Source organism: Cavia porcellus, unplaced genomic scaffold (genome assembly GCF_034190915.1).
Source record: "Cavia porcellus strain 051 isolate PalLab524CR breed Dunkin Hartley unplaced genomic scaffold, mCavPor4.1 scaffold_18, whole genome shotgun sequence".
NCBI classification, from domain to species: Eukaryota; Metazoa; Chordata; class Mammalia; order Rodentia; family Caviidae; genus Cavia; species Cavia porcellus.
The window spans coordinates 60970322-60995990 of record NW_026947501.1 but is presented as its reverse complement, the minus strand read 5'-3'; the positions used below and the strand labels follow the sequence as shown (position 1 = coordinate 60995990).

The 25669-nt window shown below is 33.4% G+C and overlaps 1 protein-coding gene across 22 annotated transcripts in view; it reads right to left on the bottom strand.

Moving 5' to 3' along the window:
• Lcorl (ligand dependent nuclear receptor corepressor like) overlaps nt 1-25669 on the bottom strand; it is a 171228-nt gene that overhangs the window by 99963 nt on the left and 45596 nt on the right. For 17 of the 22 annotated variants that reach the window (XM_063230103.1, XM_063230098.1, XM_063230097.1 and 14 more), the window contains 2 exons: nt 9791-9870; nt 8484-8613 (listed from right to left, as the gene is read on the bottom strand). In XM_063230103.1, coding sequence (XP_063086173.1) covers nt 8484-8613; nt 9791-9870 — 210 coding nt within the window. Of the gene's footprint in view, nt 1-7031; nt 7079-8483; nt 8614-9790; nt 9871-25669 lie in introns of all 22 variants that reach the window. The other 5 variants (XM_063230105.1, XM_063230104.1, XM_013147331.3 and 2 more) reach the window with 2 other exon arrangements.

Sequence of the window (25669 nt, the reverse complement as noted above, 5' to 3'; positions counted from 1 at the left end):
AGCAACTGGAATGACAGAAAGGTAGAATGATCTCTTGGAGACACATCATAGTATAAGATAGGTGACAATAGCTTGCAGGACTGGGGTTCTTCAGAAGGTTGTATATGCTTTGAATCAGGGTCCACTTTACGGCACTGTGTCTCCAACAGCCAGAATTCACAGGTCAGGAATCAATGGACAGAAACAAGAATGGTACCACTCAACATTACCTGTAATAATCCACTAGCAAAAGTTTTGCTTCCTGTTCCTGTAACCTTACACTCTGTTGGGTTATAAGTATTAATTCCACAGATAGGAAACTTTGTATCAGGCAGCACAAAAATGGAATCATTGAACCAGAAGCTAAGACTTTCCATGTCATTTTGATCATCTCATACCTCTGAGTAAATAAGCTAAAATGGGAGCTTTAGTGTTGATAGGTGAATAACCCAGATTATCAAGGTGAAACTGGATTATTAACTTTACAATGCAAGAAAAGAGGAATATATTTGGAATACAGCAGAGCCTTTAGGGTTGCATCCTGATATTGCCACACTGTGTTACTAAGGTTAATGAGGAACTACAATAACCCAATCTAGGCAGGATGACAAACAGTCCAGAACCTTCAGGAATGGAGGTATAGGTGACCCCACCTGGGAAAGAATCAAGACCTACTAAGGTGCCTGCTAAAGGCCAAGGGAATATAGAATACATAAAAGAAGAAAGTAGTTTTAAATACTGGTTATGATCCCATATCAGTCACAGAAATGATTATTGTCTCCTAATATGCTTCTTATATAGTATAATGTTGACAGACTTAATATTGGTTCTAAAATACTATTAAATCTGTGTTCAGGTAATGAAAATGATAGGAGTAAGCATCACCCAAAGCAAACTTGCCTTCTACTCTGGGAGTAAAGTTGTACATTCCATTCATATGCAGGATAGTTGTAACATGTCAGGTGTAATTATGAACCTGTCTTTATTCATGGAGACTATAGTTTAAGGAAATGTGCCTGGTTGTCAAGTTAGAGAAGGATTTCATTAACTGTGTCAACTTGAGTAAGAACTGCCTAACTAAAGTGGGAACAGCACAGTTTGGGTGTGGCTGAAAGGGTTAATTGAAGACAGAAGACCCACCCTTGGTGTGAGTAGAAGCAACCCCTTGAATGGAATAATAGGGAAATGAAGAAGAAACGCTTGTTTCTGTTTCTTTGGAGAAGCTCCAATCTTCATCTTCACCTTTTTTCTCTTGGCTTCCAGTATAAACCCTTTGGCCTTCCAATGCAGACACTTTCGCCTCACAAAGGACACTACAGTGAGCTCTAGACCTTCAACTGGAGACTTTGAATCTCCAGTGCAGACTTTGGATCTCCAGTGCACAGACAGCCCTTTTGTACTTTTTAAACACCCGACTCTGTGGCAGGCCACTGTCAACCAATCTGGTAAATTTCTATATATTTGTATATATTGTATTAAATCTGTTTCTGTAGTGTACTGACTTATAGTAGCTACAATAACACTAAAAAGATAAATCTGTGGACAGGCAATCATGATTTGAAAACACTGCTTTTGATTTTTAAAACATTTGTTTTCCAAAAGGATTAAATGCTGATTAAATTTTCAGTATATTAATATACTGAGAATTAATTATACCAACTACTAGTCTAGATAGTAGAGATACTATCAAAATAGCTAAAAATTTCTTCCTAATCAGTTCTTATATTCTCAAACAGGCAGGTAACAGATTTTAAAAGGGAGAACTGGGAGAATTTTAAAAAAATGTAAATTCGAATAACACAAAAAGAGAATGAGTGAATGAGTTACCACAAGTAGAATGGTCAGGGCACGGCTTGATTAGGACAGAAGTAACATCTGATGACGTGAAGGAATGAATAATGCTTGTTGTGGAAACAGGATTACAGGCAGAGGTAGGAACAAGGTACAAGACCTTGAGAAGAGAATAAGAGTGTACATTTGCAGGACAGCAAAATGCCAGTGTATTTTCAAAAGAAGGAACAGCAATGAGTGATCAAAGAAGAGGGAGAACTAGCTTGCACACAGTGCTTGGAAGATTTTACTCTAAGTGACACGCAAAGCAAGGGAAAGGTTTTTGAGAAAAACCATCTGTCAACGAGAGGGAAAAGTGGAAACTCAAAGACCACATAGGACCCTCTTTAGTAGTATAAGCCAGATATGATGGGCCTTTTGGATTAGGGCTAGCAGTGGAAATGATGACAGATGTCAGATTTAAGAATGATTTAAAGGCTGGATATGTTGGGTGTGGGGTATAAAAGACACTGAGAAATCAAGAAATGCTCCTAGCTTTTGGGCCTGATCAACTGTGTCACAAATGATACTTTTTATTAAGATGGGAATGAGGTAGGGTAAGGGATTAAAATCAAATATTCCGTTTTGTACAGGCAATTCCAACATGTCTATTAGATATTTTAACAACACATATCAAATAGGTAGTTAGAAATAATATAAAGATAAGGAAAAGTCAGAATTACTTTTAATATTTAAGTATTAGCATACACATGATAATCAAAGCCACTGGACTGAATGAGACTATCAAGTGAATGAAGGCATGTCATGAAAGAAGACAGTTTAGAACTAACTTCTCCAACTCTTTAACATTTAAAGGTAAAGCAAAAACTGGCAAGGAGCAATGTGAGGGAAGTACTTATCAGAAAAGAGAAAAAAAATCACAATGACATAATTTCTCAAAATGAAAGAAAACAAGCCATTAACTTTTTCAAATGATGGTGTACGGCTGAATAAGAGGAACATTTTGAAAACAGTAAGATGAAAACACCAATGAAACTGAAAACAAATTTTAGTGGTATAGGAGGGAAGAAAGTCTAGGATGGGCTGAAAAGAGGAGTTCAGATGGTAAAAGTATACGCAATGACAAATATTTATTAAAAACCTATTGTATGTACAATAGGTCCTTAAAACATAATAGTTAAATGAAACAAAAATTTTGATTCTTTACAGTGCTTATAATCTAGAAGGAGATAGACAATAAGCAAATAATAGAATGTAATTATGCTTTTAACATAAGGGGGGGAGTTTTTGTTTTTGGATGCTTAAAAGAGATATATAAAATAACTACCTGTAAGATGGGAAATTTGCAAGGTAAGTCTTAGTCATCATGACTGGGTATTTCATTCTGGTCAATTTCAGCTCTTACAGGGCAAGTATACAATAAATGAGAATTGGATTAACGCACAGGTAGGGTTTTGAGAGACAAAAATGAAAAAGGGAGAGAGAAAAGAATGTAACTTTTTGTCATATGCAAAGTACTCAGTGATCAAGCACAGTATCTGAGCTGAATAAAGAGAAAAGTCATATGGAGACTAAGGAAAAGCAATGTGGTCAAAATGTTACACGTTACAATAAAGCAAAGAAAAAAAAAGGAATGAAAGTATTGGACTGTGACTGTAGTCAGAAAAAGCAAGGGTGAAATTAGATTTAGGAGGATTAAAGATCTAAGGAAGATCAAGGAATGAAGGTAGAGTAGAATAGAGGAAAATATTTCATATAAAAAGACAAGTAACTAAGAGACCAGGTATTAAATGTAACAGCTATGTAGAACTTAAAGTCACCATGAACTCTGATAAGAATATATTTGGGAGGAAGACAGTAAAAGGTTTGGTTAGAGGTCTGCAACATGGCAATACTGAAGGATATCTCAGTGTTTTGAGTGAGGAGGGCACATAAATGACTGGGAAGTCACCTTAAAGATTCTGGAGGATGCCTGTTAGTTTTATCACTGTTATATAAAACAAGGAATTAAAAACAATCAGCAGTGAGATGAATATAGAAATATGCTTTGTAATATATAGGTTTCAGTAATAGCATAAAGGAAACGAAGAGATGAATTTTGCTAATGAAAGATTGTAAGTTCCTAAAGACACAATAGAATATGGGTGTTTGCAGAGAGACAGGAACTGGGTAGAATCAGGGGAATAAAAAATATGGCAAGTAAGAAACTGAATGACAATTACAACTTGGAAGTTTTCCTTTAATCCTTTCTAATCTCTTCTGGATGGTGCTACAAGTGAAAGGGTGATTTTTTTTAAGAAAACAGAAGTCTTAAATCCAATTCTAATATTGAGTATTTTTAGAATTTGATTAGTATTCTACAGATATATGGTAAAGCAAGTTGAAAAATTTTTCATCAATACCTTGGAACACAACTCATAGTGGTATGTGAGTCATTTTAATTGCAAAAACACACAGGTCTAAGCAAGTTTTAGAACAAGAGTGCTAAAAGGGATAGTCATAAAAAAGAAATTCAAAGTACGATCACAATAATATTATAAATGTGGAAAGGGGCATTAAGATCTAAATGAATCCTATCAAATTTATACAGCCATTTACTGATACTTACATTTAGAGAAAAGCAACTTAAAAGATTAGTGCTGCCTGTTTCCAATAAATATTTCGTCAGTCATAAAACAGTTGGCAGCAAACTGAATTAACATTTATTTAATTCTATAATATAATGCTTAAACATTAAGAATTTGAACAGAAAAAAAGCCTGAGTTCAGAAAAGGGATGGAAAATTTTGCATATAAACCTAATTATCAATTTAAGAGGAAAGGACTGATTAATAGAGCTTTAAAATAACTCCATCAAATCCAACAATATCATTGGAAAACATAGCATGTCATTAGAACAGTAGTTACCTAATTGCTAAGGGTATGCAGAAGCAAAACGTAAAGCAGGAAAGACATTCTGGAAAAGAATGGTTTCACTTTATTATATATTAGTATACATATCTGTAAAATTCAGTCAAGGCCAGTAGCTTTAATTTAAAAATAAAAGTGAGACATCTTCCTGAATCACAAGCCAGTTACTTACATACTTCAGACGAAAGACAAGGTAAAGCTAAAAGCCAAAATAAACTTTTTTGCATTTCATGAAGATAACTTTGTATAAAGCATTTTATATTTATAGACCTATGCTCATCCATATTCAAAACATACCAATTGATATTCATCCTATATATGGTACACCTTAAGTACAATGTAAAACAAGTACATGCTAAATAATTCACTTTAAAAAAAGTTTTGTATGAATTCATTGTTTGTGAAGATATGGATAACTATTTGGAAGAAAACAAGAGACAATATGATAGACAATGAAGATCTCCGGTTGTCTTGCTTTGAAATCTCTGTCTCTTACATTGTTTTCTTATGATCTGTTTTGTTCTGTTTAATTTTACCCTCTTTAAAATAAAATAAAAAAATAATAAAAAGAAACATGATGTACTAATACAATAAATATTTGGAGAAACTGAAAAATATAGTTTTATCTTACTATTTAGTGAAACTGAAAGATAACTAGTTTATCTTAGTAATAATTAATTCATTAAAAAATATTTAGTGAAGACACATACGTTCCAGATACTGAGGATTCTGCAATAGACCAAGTGACATTTCTATTCTCATGTTCTATGTAAGGAGCACCACAGTTTTTTTTTTTGCTTTTTTTTTTCCTATGCTCAGTAGAAAGCAGTTTCCATTCTCCACTATTTACAGCCTAGGATTAGAATTATTTGGACTAGGTAGAATAGAGAGAATTACACAGAATTACCTTTGAGATTTCATTCTATTTGAGTACTCTACTTATTTTGGGGTTAACTCCTAAAAGGATTCAATTTTGAAACATTTACTGAAGTAGAGAATACGCAAATCTAGTCAAAATTTCACAGAATATTTTTCTCCATGTTATATATTTAATCCTGAGAAAGTATTTTTAAACTAATTACAATGAACTGTATCTAAACATCTTCCAGTCCAAAGGCTAAGGCCAGGGACATTTATAAACTCTATTATTAAATATTACTATACGGAAATTAATCATTAAAAAACAAAACAAAAACAAAAAACCAGTTCAAATAAACAAAAGAAAGAAAGAAAGAAAGCCATACGATATGCACAAGTTATCTCACAATTTCTCTCTATTCTGCCTAGTCCAAATAATTCTTATCCGAGGTTGTAAATATTAGAGAATGGAAACTGCTTTCTACCGAGCATTAAAAACAAAAACCAAAAAGCACCTATGGTGCTCCTTACACAGAATTGCTTTCATCTTAATTTTTCTTGAAATGTTTGTAAGACAGAATTAAAAGTCATGCTACAGTATTTAATTTCACTAAACTTCATTGCCCCTACCAGTTAACAGAACAGTAACAATGCCTACCTCTTAATATAGTTTTAAAGTTAAATGAGATAAGGCATAAAAAAGGTCTTACTGCTTCATCACCACTAGTGATATCAATGATCATCATTACTCCAGGTTAGGAACATTCTTAGTAACAACAGCTTAAATGTAAGCTCAGTACAGTCTCAAAAATCACAAACACAACAAACAAGCTACAATAGAAAATCAAAATATTTCTTTATCCAAAATTCCTAAAAATGGCTGAATTTGGAGAAATTTCAGAATGCAAAACCTTCATTAACAAGATGCTTTATCAATATTCTATCTACTACTTCAAAGATTTAGAATATTTTGCCTTTTAGAACATACTTCTTGCCTTTTATTTTATTAGAATGGAGTGGAGTTTGACTAGAATTCAAAAGATAAAAAAACAACCCAGGTAGTGGAGTTAAGACCATTCTAGCCCTAGCCTGATCAGATCATATTGGAAATCTCTAAAATGACTCTATTTAAAGAAAATGAACAGCAATTTTTTTTTTTAAAGAAAGAAAAGAAGCTAAGGACCTGGGGATATGGGTCAATGATAAAGTACTTGCCTAACATGCAAGAGTCCCTACATTTAATCCCTCACACCACACACAAGTACGCACACATGCACAAAAATGGGGGCATGAAAATCCTTGTAATCTAATGGAAAGCTCTTTATGTTTAACTAAATCTGGAAAATAAAGATGAACTACAAATAAAGGAAAGAACAAAGTCCTGAAATAAAGTAAAAACATTAACAGGACTCTTTAAAAACTCTTTAAATCTCAAAAGATTATCAGGAAAACCAAAAAATCTTCAAATGCAGAGGTCACATATCCAACACTCACCCAACCACTGGAAGGAGATCTCTTGGACACCCAGAAGCTTGAATCAGCTGAAATAGTACCAAGTTTTTACTGATTACTCTTAACAGGGAAACGGCGCACAGGCTAACTCCATACTATCAAAAATTAAAGGAAATTATTATACATAATTCTAGTTATTATTATTAAAAACAATTAAAAGGAAAAAGGACTGAGGAATGAGTTCCAAGGTAAATGAAACTTACTGTGTGTCTATATGTAAATGTGTGTATTTCCTCCAGCTTAGTCATGTAAGTGTGAAAAATATAGTGATAAAACAAAGATTCCCTAACTTAAATCTTAAGCCATGTAAGATATTTCAATACTGGTTGAATATAAAACATTTTAAGAAAAAAATTGTCTTCTGCAATTAATGCAAACTTCCCAACACAGAGTACTTTAGTAACACATAGGAAAAAGTTTATAGTCTCTTGTACTTGAAAAAAAATTCTTCTTAACCTTAGGCCTTTGAATTGTCCTAATGATTCTATTCAGAGGACTCATATTTCAAAACATGAAAGAACTCATATTGCTTAACATTAAAGCAAACTATAGAAAAGATTCTCGAAAATGAAGAGTACTTTCAATATTATTAAAACATTGAAGTTATCAATTTAACAGAAATATTTGAGGGCATCTAATTTTAAAGAATAAAACAGAGCCACCACCTACATGAGAATATAATGTTTTCTTAATCTTGAGAAGATGAGGGACAGTATTATATTCCCTAAGAGAAACCATAAACTTACTCCAAAGATTTATGGGGTAGAAAATAAAAAGACATTGTATTACTACAGAAAAAACTAAAAACAAAAAGTAGAAGATTCTGTATTTTTCCCAAATAACTAAAAGAGTATAAAAACTACTTCCTAATGAATGTATGTCAAGAGAACAAGTAAAACAACATGAATTTGGTTTCAACAGTTTAGGACAGACAAGTAAAAAAAAAATTAAGTGTCAAGAAAGAATTCCAACGATTTATTAAAATAATGTGCCAGGCAAATATACTCCAACATGGCTGATATTTAACTGTAGAGATAAGTTTGTGATATAACACTCCTATAATTTATTGAACACTTAATTCTTGAACCATGAGAATAGCAATAAAATAAGGAAATCCAGAATATGTATAAAGTATTTTAAAAGGTACCTAGAGTAATGGAGGAAAATGTATGATAAAGTCAGAAAAAGCTGTAAGAATAAAATGCCAAAAAGGAATGCCTAAATACAATACTAACACTACACTGATTTGGAATCTTACTGTTATTAAAAATATAACCAGAAAGTAAAGATACAGAATGAATTAAGACCATAGTACAGACTGACATATAAAAAATCTTGACTGATGTATATACAAGACTCTTGTCTGAGGAAAAATTCAAACAGTTAAAAGTTTCTATTGTGAAATTTAAACAACAAAGCACACCACTGTATTACCTTTCTTTCGAAAGAGTGCATTTAGATAATTTTCTGCTTGGCATTCAATCTTATCAGTGTTGGACTGGCCCTGAGATGATAATTCCTCTGTTGGTGTTGACTGTGAAGAATCAAGAGATGGTATACAATCCTAAAATTATAAAAAAAATGCAACATATGAAATGAAACCTAAAACTTTTTAAAAATTGCAAAAATTAACTTTGTAAATTCACATTTTTTACCTCATAAATTATATCAAATTATATCAAAGGAACATAAAATTTTGTACAACAGTCAGGAAAAAAGAAATTAAGTTCTGAAAGAGGTCCCAAATTCCTGATTTTTTAGCAGTTTAGGTTATTTCCAAGATCTGCTATTACAAATTGTGCTGCTATAAACATGGGTGCACATATATCACTGTGATATGATGTTTTCAATTCTTCTGGGATAAAAAAAAGATGTGGTATTTTTATACAATGGAATACTACTCAACTATACAGAATGATCACACTGAGATCTTTATAAGTAAGTGGATGCATGCAACTTGAGACCATACTCGTAAGTGAAATAAATCAAACTCACATGTGTAAATACCATATTCATTTCATTTCATTACACATAATATAATACATAGTTTTAAAAAAAGAAGAGCGGTTGAAACATAAAATATATGGCTGAATCAATTCACTATATGGTATGCTAGTACAGTAATTCTATCAGAGTTTTAACAATAAAGTACATATATTTACTCACTAATCTGTACAAAATCAGTAGATTCTCAAGTTTTCATTTCTTCACAGTTCTCACAGCAGTGGGTAAGAAATCTGAGTATCCTACCATACAAGTTGCTGGTTGTATAGTTTATGTCCTATATCCAGTAGGTATTCATACAGGAAATATTTATGAAAGCCAAAAGACATCAAGAGTAAGTGAAAGGCTAAAAATTAGCAGCACATTTTCCCCTTAGTAGAGATTCCTAAGAAATCAGATTGTAGGGTAATCTCAGCCCAAGCAAGGCCTCTAATCTCATCCTATATACCTAAATACCAAAATGACTTCAAATAAATTCATAAGCCAGGAAAATAAGAACTAAATATGAAATGAGCAGAGAAGATGAGTACTTCTTTGGGTTTTTCACCTGCAAATTAAACTAAACTAAATTTTGGACTTTTAGTATAAACTTTTATGTATTTCTTTCACCTAGCAAAATCACGTATTTAAACTTTTGATGGTGAGTCACAAATTTTCAGGACAAATTAAGTTAAAAAAAGAATTCCATTATGATTGTGCAATTAGTTTAAAAATAATTTCATGGCACTAAAACTTACACTGACTGCTTCTCTCTGTAGGTTACAAAATGAACATTTTTCATCCATAGACCAGTCAGTCAGCTCTTCTGGTTCACAGTCTTTAAAAGAGGGAAAAATATTCATTAAATACACTAACTTTATTATAATCAATAAAAATTCCCACTCTCCACAGCAATGGTGAAAGGACAAAAAACAAAACAAAATAACAACCACCAAAAAAGACCCCATTAGCTACTAACGGTAAGGAGAGGAGTCTAACTTTAAATTCCTGATGTCTAGAAAAAAAGAGAAGGCCATTAAAAGACTACTACAATTTTACACTATTATGAGACAAAACAGCAAGAACAATTGAACTGGTTACAAATTAATAGCTCTCCAACAAGAGAGTGGCATATCACCTAGCTTTCTGGAATATTCCATTTATCATGTTAGATAATTTTATTTTTATTTCACAGTGAAGGAAATCAGAATAAAGAAGGTGATATGGAGAGGAAAGGACAAAATTTTGTACCTCATGAAAGATAACATAAAACAGAAAAGTGAAAGTAAGGACCAGGCAAGCCCCACAAATTTGACAAAACAGGTATCTATAAAACAAGCAGTAATTCATAGAACAAAAGTCAGATCAGACTTTTATTACATTTTTAAAAACTTTATTACAAAAATTAAGAGTAAAAATCTGGTCAAAAATAAGAGATATTATTTGATATCAAGTATGGATTATTTTTTCAATAATTAGATTATAAAAGGATTACATGTTAGATTATAAAAGGATTATATGTTAGATTATAAAAGGATTCCTTATAATCTAACAGCTGTACTGTATTAGAAAGTTTCTGGAGAACAAAAGCATTTTCTACTAAAATAAATTTTTGAAAAATGTAACAACATTGTCATTTTAACTATACTTAGTAGAGACACTACTTTTCAAATTACTCCTTCAGCAGAGTGTCACTTCAATATTTTCCCAAATACATTCATATTCAGAACTTCAAAATCTTTATCATCTGAGACAGTTACACTGTGTCTGATTTGAAAAATGCTGGTGTGCCTCAGATATTTTCTTTAATGCTTCTAAAATACACAATGCAGTTGAATATATTCCTCTGCTAAGCAGAAACAAAGCCTACTTGTTTTTAAACATAGTGAAAAAACAGTACTAGTTAGCATCCCCTGCATTAACCCAAATACACAGAATAGGTCATTTGTTGATCGTACAAAAACTGTAGTGCCATCTCCATTTTGACAATGGTATACAAATAATACTGATATTTACATGAATTGGTAAGGGCAAGAAATGGGAACACAAGATACAGAACAGAGTAACAGAGAATGAAATCTGAAGTCTCTGAAAGTCTGGAACATTATGTAGTTGAAATAACTTAACCACAATGGTTTTTGTTTTAATTGCCTTATGTGTAAGATGAGGGCCATATCACATAACTCACTTGTATATCTAATGAAAAAATATGGAAATATATGGTACAAAGTATAAAATATAATTAGCTGGGCATGATAGCATATGCCTATAATCCCAGCACTCTAGGAAGCTGAGGCAGGTGTATCAAAGTTCAAGCTTACCTTGAGCAACTTTGTAATTTATCAAGACCCTGCCTCAAAATAAAATATATAAAAGGGCTGGGAATATAGGTCAATACAAAGGCTCTTGATTCAATCTCCAGTACCATAAGGCCTAACTAAACCATAATGCATAGGCTAGGTATTAACCAGGTAAAATTACCAGTGATTACTTTTTAACCTTTATTTTGTACATTGTTTTGTAAATCTTTTTATTTTGTATTTTAAAAACAAAACAAAACAAAACAAAACAAAAAAACAGGATAAAAATACAGAATTTCAAAAAACCCCAGGAAATTAACACTAATATATTGCATACTGCTATCTTGAAAATAGTTGCTCAGATGATAAGATTTAGGCATAAAAAATGATTGAACAATTGGACAATTAAAACACAACTGTTTTTGATGAACAGACAGTAACACTATCTTGTATGTATATATATATATATATATATATATATATATATACACAAAACCATATATACATATATATATACATACCCACATATATATATGTATAAATATATATATATACATGTATTATCTTTTTCCTATTTTCTTTTCTCTTTTCCCCTATCTCAGTTGTTCTTTCCTTTTGAGTACTTTCTCTTCCTTTCCCAATATCTATTGTACATTTTGGATGTTATTCAATCTTTTTCTTTTTAACACTAGGGAGACAATACAGTAGTCACACATGCAAGTCTGATTCAGTTCACTTATGAGTATGGTATCTAGTTGTACCCATTTACCTATAAAAACCTCAAGTTTATTCTTTATTATAGTAAGTAATACTCTACTGTTTTATATGTTTTTAACACAATTTGCAGGAGACATAATTTTAATAGAATATCTGATCATGCAAATTGATTACTTCCCTATAAACAACTCTGCAAATCAAATTTTAAATAATCTATATGGTTAAAAAAGAGATATTTTTTAATCCATTCCTCAGTTGATGTGCATTTAGGTTATTTCCAAGATCTGCTATTACAAATTGTGGTGCTATAAACATGGGTGCACATATATCACTGTGATATGATGTTTTCAATTCTTCTGGGATAAAAAAAGATATTCCATTATACAATGGAATACTACTCAACTATACAGAATGATCACACTGAGATCTTTATAAGTAAGTGGATGCATGCAACTTGAGACCATACTCGTAAGTGAAATAAATCAAACTCACCTGTGTAAATACCATATTGTCTCCCTAGTGTAAGAAAAGGTCAGAGTACATAAAATACGAAATCCTCACTAAATATGGTGCAAGGGTAAGAATCTGCTCAAAGGAAAAAAAATAATACTTCAGAGAAAAGGAGGAAAAAGAAAAAGGGAAAAGAAAAAATATCTAAATTTGTATAAACAGGATAGCTAAGATGATTGTGATACAAATTCTATAAGTTCATAGAACAAAGCAGTTAACATTCATAGGACTGGAACAATTTTGTATGTTTGTGTCTGGTGACCTGAGGAACTCTTGAAGCTTATTATGTAAAATAGCAACCTTACTTCTGTTCCTACCACCTTGTTTTAAAAGCCTATATTGTCATTGTTTTGGGCTCTTTGATATTGTTATTTGTCTTTGTTTATTTTTCTAGTAATCTGTTTTATTTTCTTTTTCTCTCTAATGCAGAAAGGATAGGTTTACATGTAGAGGTTTATACATGCCTAGAACTTCTAAACAGTTTATGAGAATCGATTATATTATGTGTAACGAAATGAACAGCTACTTGGAAGAAAAAGAGACATTATGGTATCTACTGCTGATTCCGTATCATCATGCTGTGAAATCTAGTCTTTGTTCAGAGTGGCTTTAGTCTGTTTTGTATTGCTTAATTTTAACATATATGAAGGTATGGACAGCTATTTGGAAGAGAACAAGAGACATCGCAGCCATTTTTAATTTTCCTATTGCCTGGTTTTAAAGGCCTATAGTGCCTTCATTACTCTGTTCTGATTAGTTTTATACTATTTTGTTTTGGATGAATTCATTGTATGTAAAGATATAGATAACTATTTAGAAGAATACAAGAGATATTATGGTAGCCCCTGTAGATTTCCTGTTGTCTTGCTTTGAAATCTGTTTGTCTTGCTTTGTCACTTACATTGTTTTGTTTCTGATCTGGTTTGTTCTATTTTGTTATGTTTACCTTTTTTAAAATAAAAAATTTAAATTTAAAATTAAAAAAAGAGGTACTTATTACAGAACTGTAGGTCTGCATATATATGTTGTTTTGAACATTTTATACACTTGACAGAACAGATTCATACATACACGTTCTTTGTACACAGGATCATGAAGTGTCTATTACTAGAAAAGTGGAGCTCTCTAACAATGAAAGGAATCAAGGAGAAGTGTGCCTTGCAAGTTGAGTATTTCTGCTAGTTCACTTCCTTTTCCTCTCACTCAGTATGAGAACTTGTCCCAGATAGCTATGACTCCTTCAGCCTGGAACTTGTAATCATGTGAGAAGCTATGAATCTTATCCAGTCTGTAGGCCAGCTGACTCAGATCACCTGTGCTACACATTTTGGAGTTCTTATGCAGCAGTGTAGCAAAAATGTGACTCATATGTCAAGACACAATTTTGATAGGTCAAGAAAATCATAATAATTTTTTTAAACATAGCCTCATGAAAGAAATATATGGTAAGTATATGAAAAATACTTGGCAGACCTAGTTTAGGGTTATTTTAAATTTGTTGCTAAGTTTAGTTATGTTCCAGTAATAAATATGTTGACAGTGATTTTAAATCAGTTAAGACAATTACTAGTTGTAAGAGAAAGATCAAAGTATACTGAGATTGTCACTTCTTTATTTCAGTAAGAGCTCTTCAAGACAACATAAATTTAAATAAATACATAGCTAAATAAATGGCACTGAATGATCAACTGAATAGAGGCTATTAAATTCTGCTCTGTTCAAAAGTGTATAGCTTTGCTTACAAATATTTAATAATTACTCTTTCTACAAAATTTTTGCTTTTAAGTCAAATAAATGATAGGGGAATACTTTTTTTCCTCTTCTCCAATTATCTTTTCATGTAATTAAAATACATAATTTATTTCTCAAGAAACTGACAACAAATCAGATTTATCTTTAAAACAAGTTATCTTCTTTCTTAAAATGTTAATGCATACTGTTAAGTCTAAAGGTTAAATAATGTACTTAGAAACAGACATTAATAAAAAGGCAATGTCACAATGAAAGCTGATAGTAAATAACAGACAAAGGTCAATCTTTCCTTTGGCTGTTCACTGGTATTTGGCTATACCACTGGCTATTCACTCTAGTTAAATCTGGCTCAAAGCATCTTATCTAATCTATCTCAGAAAGTTAACAGACTAAAATCTAAGAACCTTAGTACTGAACCGTGGGTTTTTCTACATACTAGATGTGGCCTCAGCAATTTCCTTGGTTTCATTATCCTCACTTGTAAAATGAAAATAATAGCTACATCTTAAACTAGTAAAATTAAATAAAACTACATACAGCATTATTTCAAAAGATATTCTTTGGGGCTGGGGATTTAGCTCAGTGGCATAAGTGCCTGCCTTGCAAGCAGGCGATCGTGAGTTCAATCCCTGGTACTGATGAAAAAGACCAAAAAAAAAAAAAAATTCTTTGCATTATTCTTCTAAATAATCCCACTTCCTTGAAATGTTTTCTTTTCTTTCTTTCTTCTTCTTTTTTTTTTTTTTGTGGAATCAGGGATCAAACTCACAACCTTGCGCTTGCCAAGCAGGTGCTTATGGCACTGAGCTAAATCTCAGCCTCTGAAATGTTTTATTTAGAGTTCTCATGGATAAATCCAAGAAGGATGAAAAAGAGTATTAACCTAGATTTTTCATGAAGATCATGGAACACCGGTCCTAAGTATGTTCATTTGTAAGAAAAATTTTCAACAGTAGATCATGCAATTCAAAATAATTTTTCATATTACATACAATGAAAACTTCTTAACTATATTGAAAAGGAAAAATTATTCACAATCCTATCATCCAGAGAAAATGAATATCATATGCTATGTATCTTCCTTATATTCTACACATTTTTTAAAAATGGTCAGTTGGCTGTTTGGAAAGATAAGTAAAATTGATAAATATTTGGCTAGGCTAATTAGGGAAAAGAAAAAAGAAAAGAAAAAGCACAAATTTGTAATATCAGAAAAGAAAAATGGGTTATCATTACTTATCATATAGACATTAAAAGTTATTCTCTTTTCTTATCATGAATTACGTCCAAAAATTTGGTAACTTGATGAGAATGGACCAATTCTTCATAAGACATAAGCTACCAAGTCTCAAAAAAGGAAAAACAGATGAGCAACAGGCCCTTTAAGGAGGAATTAAATAAAAAATTATCTTCCAAAAAAGAGAGCATGGGACTAGATGATTTTTCTTTAAATTAGTCTGCCAAAAAATGTATACACACTTCAGCACTTTGCAGAACTAATAAATATCTGGAAGCTAATGACCACCACTTTGAGCTCCTCCTGTACTTGCAGAGGTTAAAGGTAACTTGTATTAATGCCATAATGCTTTGATGAACTTAATATTTAAAAAATTTACACAACTTTTTTATTTTCCTGATGTATAATTTTTGTTAATGGATTCTGTATTTCAAAAAACAAAGCGGAAGAAATATTTCTCACTCATTCTATGATTCTATCAGTATCCAAATACCAAAATCTGATCAGATATCTCACCCAAGATGAGACACAGATGGTGAATATATATATATGAAAAGATGCTTAATATCAAATGTCTTTAAAAGTTACAAAATAAAAATAATCATCACATATCTAAAGGGATGGCTAAAATTTAAAACACTGACTTGACCAAATGCTGGTGAGGATGTGAAGCAAAAAGGGGGTCTCATTCAGTGCTGGTATAAATTCAAATGATACAGCTACTTTTGAAGAAAGTTGGCAGTTTCTAACAAACCTAATCTTTCTATATGATCTAGCAATGGTATTCCCAGATATTAATTCAAATAAGCTAAAAACTTTTGTCTACCCAAAAACTTTTATAAGAATGTTTTGGTTTTTTACCACAATGTCTTTGTTTTCTTCAAAATAGCTGTGCATACCATCAGACGTAATAAACTTGAGTACAGTACAACAGAATAAAAACAATCAAAACAACGAAAGCCTTAAAGCATCACAGGACTTCAGAACCAGATAATAGGAAATCAACAATGGTCACCATAATATATCTTGTTATCTTCAAAATAGCTGCCTCTACCATCAGACATAGTAAAATCAAACAAGACAGAATAAAACCAAACCTAACAAAACAATGAAAATGATACAGGAATTCAAAACAAGATAATAGGAAATTAACAATGGTTACTACCTTCCCTTTTTAGAGGTTTCTTCCCCTATCACTTTCACAATATCTACTATACATTTTGGATCCTACTAACTTCTTCAGTTTTTTATGCTAGGGAGATGACACAATGTTCACCCATATGAGTCTGACCCGTTTTATCCATGAGCGTGATCTCAAGCCATCCTTATATCTACAAGAGCCTCGGGATTATTCTTCTTTATAACTGAATAGCTTTCCATTGTATAAAAATACTGTATCTTTCTTATCCATTCTGTCACTGATGCACATACTATCCTTTTTTTTCCTGGTTTCTTGTTGCATACAACATTGTTTTCTTTCCTTTGACTTCCAGTCTATGAATTTCCTTTTGAGTCAAATATGTTTCTTGTACACAACATGTTGATGGAACTTGCTTCTTGACCCTCTCTGTGTTTTTTACTGGCTCAATTGAGGCCATCTACATTAATGGTTACAACTGGCATGCACTGGCTCATCTCTGCCATGCTATCCTGCTGCTGCCGCCCCTCCCCAACACCCAGACTTTTCCCCTCCATTCAACTGCCTGCCCTGTTTGGTGATCCCCCTCTGCTACTGTTCCTGGAACTCTGGTCATCTTTATCTCTCTCTAGAATATCCTTCAGCACTCTTTGTAGGGCTGATTTTGTTGGTCATGAATTCTTTCAATTGTTCCTTATCATGGATATCTTATTTTTCCATCAATTTTGAAAGACAGTTTGCCTCAGCGTACATCAATCTGGGTTGGAAGTTGTTTTCTTTCAGGATTTGAAATACTGTACTCCAAGTTCTTCACTTTGTGTTGGGAAGTTTGCTGTGATTCTGATGTTGTTATTTTTTTTTAATAGGTGATCTGTTTGTTTTCTCTAATAGCTTTTAATATTCTTGTACTGAATTTCTAGGATCTTGATTATTGTACGTCTTGGGTGTAGATTTATTTTAGTTATGGCTAGTTGGGAGTTCTATGTCTTGCATACCTATATGCCAAGTTTGGAAGGTTCTGTGCCATTATTCTGTAAATTGTCTTTTTATGTCATTTGTGTTGGCCCCTGCTTTTTCACTGATACCTATCACAGTTAAATTATTTTTCTTTGCATCATCTTACAGCTGTTGAATTGTTATTGTCTGATTCCTTATTTTTAAGAGATCTTTTCTTTCTTGATTGCTAGCTGTGATCCTGTCTGTCTTAAAGGGCTGAAAGTCTATCTTCAGATTCTTTCCAGTGGTTTTGCCAGCTGTTGGTTGACTTTTAAATTTCCTATTACTTTGATTCCGTTTCATACATTGTAATTCCCTCCTACATTTTCCATTCAAGGTTTCCAGCATTTTCCTATGCTTCTCTCTTTTATCCATGTCTTCTTTAGATATGCTCAACAATTCTTTCATTATATTTGTGATTTTTTTCTTTTGCCTGAGTTATTATTTCTGATGTTACTTTTATAGCCTCATGAAGTTGTTTCTTACTTCAGTTGCTATCCTTTTAGAGATTTCAGGTGTATGGCATTCATTTTCTTCCACATCTATATCTCTCAGACTTGTTCTGTATAGGCTGGAAGTCTAAGATTGCCTTTTGACCCTCTGTCCTGACGTTTTCCTGGGTTCCTCCTGAGAAGTTGGTTTTGAGGTTTCTGGCACTTCCTGCACTGACTGCCCCTCCATCATGTAGGGGAATGGGCCAGGCACCTGGGTTTCTCTGAACCCAGGTTCCTGGGAGGCAATGGGACATAGGACAGGCTTCTCCAGATCCATGCAGCTACACTGAGGCTTCCCCAACAGCCATGAGTGTGTGGTGGTGGGGATGCTGCTTCTCTCAGCCTTCAGGTCTACATCGGGACTCCCCTGATGACAGCAGCTGAACAGGGGTGCCTTTGTCTGATTCTCCCAGCCCATGTTGGTTGCCTGTGGAGAGCAAGCATCTACAATGGTGGCCTGTGGGTGCACAAGGCATATATGACTGTTTCTTCCTGCCCACGCTGGTTACCTGAGGGAAGCAAGTGTCCTGATGGTGCAGGCATGCGGGGGTTGGTCTGGCTGTTTCTCCTTATCTCTGCTGTCTGCTCACAAGAAGCAAGCGTCTTGATGGAAGCAGGTATGTAGGGGCCTACGAATGTTTATACAAACTTCATAATTTTCAAAACTTGAAAATGATCAAGTATCTTTCAGCAGATGAATGGCTACACACACTATAGTACATTCATACAAGGTAAGTATTTTTAGCTATAAAAAGAAAAGTGGTACCAAGTTATAAAAAGACAAAGATCATTAAGTGTACATTGCTAAGTGAAAGAAGTAAATCTGAAAAAGTTACATACTATGATTCCAACTATATGACTTCTAGAAAAGACAAAACTTTAGAAACAGTAAAAAACCCAAGGATGTTTCCCAAGGATAGGGGAAAAGGAAAGGAATGAATAGGTCAAATACAGATTTTGAGGCAGTAATACCATTATGTGTGGTACTATAATGGTGAATATATGACACTGTGCATTTGGAAAACTCAAACTACACAATACACAACGAATGGATCTAATTTAAACTACAGACTCTTGGTAATAATGAATACTGATTCAACAAAAGATGATAAACCAGAGGAATCGAATTATATAAGAACTCTACTTTCTGTTCTATTTTTTCTGTAAATTTAAAACTGCTAATATATTGATTTTTAAAATTAGCATGACATTGTATATTGTATATTTAGACTTATTTATTTCTAAATAATCTTTAACATATATGTTGAGTTCTTTAGAGTGTTACAATTCATTTAACTAATATCCTATGCCAAATAACCAATCTCGGTATTATAAAGACTGTGATGAATATACTCAAAATAAAGTCTCTATCCCATAAAACACATTAATATTAATATACATAAGACCTAATATAATTTATGTAACAATAAAACAGTGCTAACTTCTCTGGTTTTCATTATATAGTTGTCAATTCACATCAGAAAATTATGAAACCCTTCCTCCTTGCCAAAACAAGAAACTGGTTTACTAACAAGACACAAGAAAAGATTAACTGAAGTAAAAAATAAGAATAAATTTTTGCTTAAAAAGTCCTATGAAGGCAGGAGAAGTGTCCTTGAGAGCAGATGGAAGATGAAAGATGGAGAAAAGCCTAGATCAGGGGAACGTCTCTGAGAACACATAAATCTGTGAAACATTCAAACCTTTATTAACATTCATACCTTCTTTGGAGACCTTACTCCAAAAGAAAGAATAGTTAATGCTTTCTTCAAAAGAGTAAAGAATCATAAGACAGATCAAAGATAGAAGAGTAGGACAACAAATTAAAAATTAATAGTATCCAAAAACATCTTTCAAAACTATTCAATTTGGAGCTAGTTTTGAGTTGAATTCACAAAGTAAAATATAAACCTCTCAAGACTAGTATATATAGTAAAAGTTCCAATTAACCTACTGCATACTAGTGTTGACTTTTAATGTGATAATGATGTAATCTGGAATATTTTTTTCTAAAGAAAACAGTAGCATGCTTGTAAACTAAATGTTTATTTAATGTAAATTTATTTAAATACTATGTATTACATCTAATTAAAAATAATTCATAGTTTTATTTTAGAATCTTTTAGTAGCCAATTTGTTGGGTTCCTGAGTTGCTGTAAGTAACAACAGCTCTGATCTCTACTGATCTATCTAAAAAGATACTTTATTTTATTACTACCTACAGATTTTATACAGGGAAATATACCTATAGTATTCCTATACTTATAGACTTTTAAATTTTTGTTAGTACATGTTTTAGTATAGAATGATGAGGAGTTAGTACACATTTAAATTCTTTATCCCCTCTCCCTCACTTACCCCTATCTTCCTCTATCTCTTGGTCCTCTTCCCTTTTACAAAGTATCTATTCTCCAGTTTCCTATTATCTATCTTTTGTTTTCTTCTTACTTATAGGCATTTTTAATAAAAAGTATTATGGCTGTTTCGAGATGTCTCTTGAAAATCTCATGGGGTCTTCAGGTGGGGCTTCTTCAGAGGTAGCTGGATCTAGAATGCGACACTGGAATTGTTTCATGGTGCAATGCTCGGATAAAGGGCACTAGGATTAAAAGTGCAAGTATTACCCACCATAAGTAGCTTGGATAAGATATACAGGATAGAATGAGCTATATTCATCTTGTTTGCTTTGCTACTTTATGTGTGCCATAAACTGTTTCTCCTCTGCCATGCCAACCTGCCTTGGAGGCAACCAATTACAGACTGAAATATCTACAAATTGTGAGCTAGATAAACCTTTTCCCACTTAACTTTGGGTATCAGGTATTTTGTCTCATCAACAAGAGAAAGAAAGAATCTGGTACACAGACAAGTGGGGTTATTGCTGTGACTATACCTGACCATGTGGTTCAGGAAACTTTAGAAATGGTTGTGGGAAGAGCTTGGAAAGGTTTGGAGATGATAGCTGAAGAAGCAATCTCATAATACTTTAAACTGTACTCAACAGAGGGGATTCCATTCAGAGCTCAGAAGACTAGAGGGCTGATAGAAGTTCTGCTGGTAAAGACCAGGATACGGAAGTGTCTGCTGGGAAGGACTTCATTGGCTGTTTGACTCCACACAATGTGTGTTATGCCTTTGCAGAAAATTTGCTCATGTGTAGAGACTTTGCTTGAGACTGAGATTAAGGGCAGTGAACTAATAAATCTGGCAGAAGAAATTTTAAGACAGTCTAATGTTCAGGTGATAGTATAGCTACTATTGGGGTCTTTCAACCAGATTTATGTTGACAATCAGGAGCAAAGAGCCCAACAGAATGATTTAAAAAAAAAACAAAAAAACAACTGTCAATCTGGCCAGGAAACACCAGTAAAGTTGTGGACTGCAAAGACAGAGCAAAGGGAAAATTGGTTGCCAAAAAGACTAGCAATAAGTCAGGTATTTCACAAAAGGAAAACAAAAAGATGTCCTAAGGATATCACAACCAGCAGCAGGATTCCACCCTTCACTGTCTTAGAACTGCAAAATGTGAAAGACTTGGCTTTGAGAAGAGAGCTCTGGGCTACCATGTTCCACAATGGCAGCAGCCTAGGGAAGCTGTTCCTTGGAACTGGTCATAGGCACTCAATGTCTCCAGCCAAGAAAGAAGTCTAGATATTTCTCCAACTGGCAGCTGATCTTGGTATCATTTACATGGTGCTGGTATTAGGTGCATGTAGAATGCAAGAGTCATGAGGTCAGAAAAAGGCCTAGGAGGCCAGGCAGTATACCTAAGAGGGCCATGCATGAAGCTGTGAATGTTAAGATGAAGGTGCAATACAGACTCCAGAAATTTGGAGAAGCCAGGAACATAAACTGAGGAAAACTACACGGAGGGAGCAGTGCCAGCTTCAAAGACAAGCCATAGGAGATACAACCACTGGTAGTGCCACAGGGGCAGAGCCACTTAAGCCCTTTGGGTTTCCCAATTTGCCACAGATTCCCAGATGTCTTAGTTACTTTTCTTGACACTGAAACAAAATACCTAATGCCCAAAGTTTAAAGGAAGAAAGGTTTACTTAGTTCACAGTTTGTAGACGTTTCAATGAATCATCAGCTCACTCTGAGGCAGGGCAGCACATAGCAGAGGGACAACAGTTCATGGAATCAGAAAACAATAAAAGCAAGCCAGGAAAGGAAGGGTCAAATCTCTTTTCTCCTTCCATCCAGACTCTGGGATTAGGGTAGTGCCAATCCAATCAGTAGACTGATTCACAATCGTTCACCTTTAATCCTAGCACACTTATTCTTAGCATTGCATCACAAATCCATACATTCTTGATTTAGTCACCTCCAAAAAACTCTATGCTACAAGAAGCCCGGGGTGGGGGGCACATCGAGACACAAAGTATAACACTAGGCATGCTAGAAGCAACACTGTGAGATATAATTTTTGTCCTGCCTGATTTTGGTCTTGCTTTGTGCCCAATCCTTACTACCCTGATCATTTTTAACTTCTGGAATGGAAATGCCTATCTTGTACCACTGAATGTTAGAAGTATTTACCTTTCTTTATTTTTGTACCACGACTTGCAGTGAAGAGTATCTGCAATCTCAGAAGAGATTTGGGACCTGGACTTTTCACAATTACCAAAATTGTTAGGGTTTTGGCAAATCTTGGACATGGACTAAATGTCTTTTGCATAAAGTGACACAAATGAGTCTTTGGGAGGCCAGAGCGGAATGTTATGGTTGTGTTTAGAGGTTCCCCCAAAACCTCATGCAGTCATAGGTGGGCTTTTTCAGAAATGGCTGGTTATAAAGTATGACACTGGAATTGCTAGGATCAAGGGCACTAGGATTAAGAATATGAGCATTATCTACCATAAGTTGCCTGTGTAAGATATAAGCGATAAAATAAAACAGTCATTTTGTTTGCTTTGCTACCTTCTGTGTGCCATGAACTGTTTCTCCTCTGTGATGCTCATCTGCCATGCCAAATATAGACTGAAATATCTACAAACTGTGAGCGAAATAAACCTTTCCCACCTTAATTTTGGGCATCAGACATTTTGTCTCAGGAACAAGAAAAGTAACTAAGAATACTAAATACTAAATACTAAATAAATACTTGCATAAGGGGCTGGAGATTTAGCTCAGCAGCATAAGCACCTGCCTTGCAAGCAGGCAGTCATGAGTTCGATCCCCAGTACCGATAAAAAGGAAAAAGACAAACAAACAAACAAACAAACAAACAAAAAACCCAAAAAAACCCCTTGCATAATGAAATCATGTATAGTCAATCAAAATGGTGATCTAAAATTTTATACAGTATACCCAAATGACCTATTAATGTAGAAATACAGTAGGAAAAAAGTGTATATATTGGTGCATAAAGTAGACACTATTTTATTTAAAGACTACATATATCGAAACAGATTTTAAATTTGTAAGAAATGTAAACAGAGGTCATCACTGAGTAGTTACGGGATTTAGGGCTATTTTCTTATGGTTTTTATATTTTATAATTTTGCAAAATGAACCTGGGTCACCTGTATATAAAGAGATAATAATCTCTGAGATTAGAGGTGTAGTTCAGTAACAAAGCACTTGCCTAGCACGCACGAGGCCTTGAGTTCAATCCTCAGCACTGCAAAGAAAGAAAAAAGGAATGAAGGAGGAAGGAGGAGGGATGACCTAAAAGTAAAAAACAGTCACTTATTTTCTTAGGACATTCTGCCTTTTGAACAAAACTAATTTCTGAAGAAAAATAAAAACACACACAAACAACTATGTGAACAAAGCGAGAGAAACCAGAGACTAAAGGGTCACAAATTTTAAGTTGAATTACCAAAATGCAATTAAATTAAACATGTACTTCTAACTGAATGTGGAAAGAAAAAGGAAAGAAAGGATGGAAGAAGAAAAATACACAGGTTAAATTTTTTTTTTTTTTTTGATACCAGAGATTGAACTCACAACCTTGCACTTGCCAGGCAGGTGCTTACGCCGCTGAGCTAAATTCCTGGCAGGTTAAATTTTTGATTCTTTAGATTCTTCCTTTGTTCATCCATAACCTAAGCTGAGAAACTAGTAAAACTATAATTAGCAGCGCTTATAAGTACATTAAATAAAAACAATTCAATACAAAACTATGTTAAAATAAGAAAAGACCAAAATGAAGAGATTTAAGAAAAAAGCTCTCTTTAGCCATAAAAATGTTAAAATACCGAAACAGGCACATTTTGAAGTCATTTTCCTTAAAGCTGTGTTCTACACATGTATCATTTATCTAACTAAATACTGGTGAGTAAGATAGGCATCTTTCAAACACATTTTCTGCTCTATGATTGATTTCCAACCAAACTGGGCAGAAAACTATTCATATCACCATTCATGATCACTCTGTATACTAAAAGAGAAGAACCGTAAGATCTTAAAATATTAGGAGGATGTAAGGCAGGAAAGTACATTGTACTAGTGTTAACACATAAAACTGACCAGATATAGTATTTAGAAATAATTCAATCAAAAATCAAAACTGGCATTATTTACTCTGTAAAATGAATTATACTATAAACTTCCAGATACATCTACAAAAATGCTCTCTCCTAGTGCTCTATGTTTTTAAGTACACAATAAAACAGCTAATCTATGGTATCACAGAAATTGTATCACAGATCAAAGAGGTGATAATAAACGTTACACAACATCAAACTCGTAACAGAGATGGTATTTCTCAGAGTGGCAACCAAAGGTCCAGACTGCCTATATCACGTGCAAGAGGAGATCATAGCTACATGTCTGTAACCTACATGGGTATGCAGCAATGAGGAACTCAAACGACTTTAACGGGTTATTTTAGAAATGTGAGGACTGACTAGGTTCTTAGGAAAACAAAGTCATATATCATGTCCTCTGAAATACCTCAAAGATCTTAAACCCACTGGTGATACATCAAAGATAACTCATAGGTGCTTTAAAAACTAGATGGGAAAGACTAAAAAATTATTTTATCCCTATATAGCTGGTAAGATGCTACCCTTGTCCCCAAAATAGTTTAAGAAAACATGAGGTTGTATGTGAAATAATGTGATTATAAATATGAAAACTGCGATAAAATTAAACTCCTTTATAGTTCTATAATTTTATAAAGTTGGGAAAAGTTCAACCCGCCATTGTTGTATTATTATATACATAATATGGTCAATATCACTGAAATGTCATGGAAAAAATACACATGGTTCCTATTTTACTCAGCATAGATCTCCCTTTCTAATATTCATAAGAGTCTTAGTGGGGAAAGTACAAAGTGTGCTTTTTTTTTTCCTGGTTTTTTTTTTTTTTTTTTTTTGAGACAAGGTTTTGCTTATGTAATCTTAATTTGAACTCACTATTATAGCCTAGGCTGTTCTAGAGCTCATGGTGATTCTCCTGTCTTAGCCTCCCCCAAGTGCTGGTATACAGGCATGCATCACCACACCCTGCTAAAGTGTACTTTTTTACATTTCCCATAT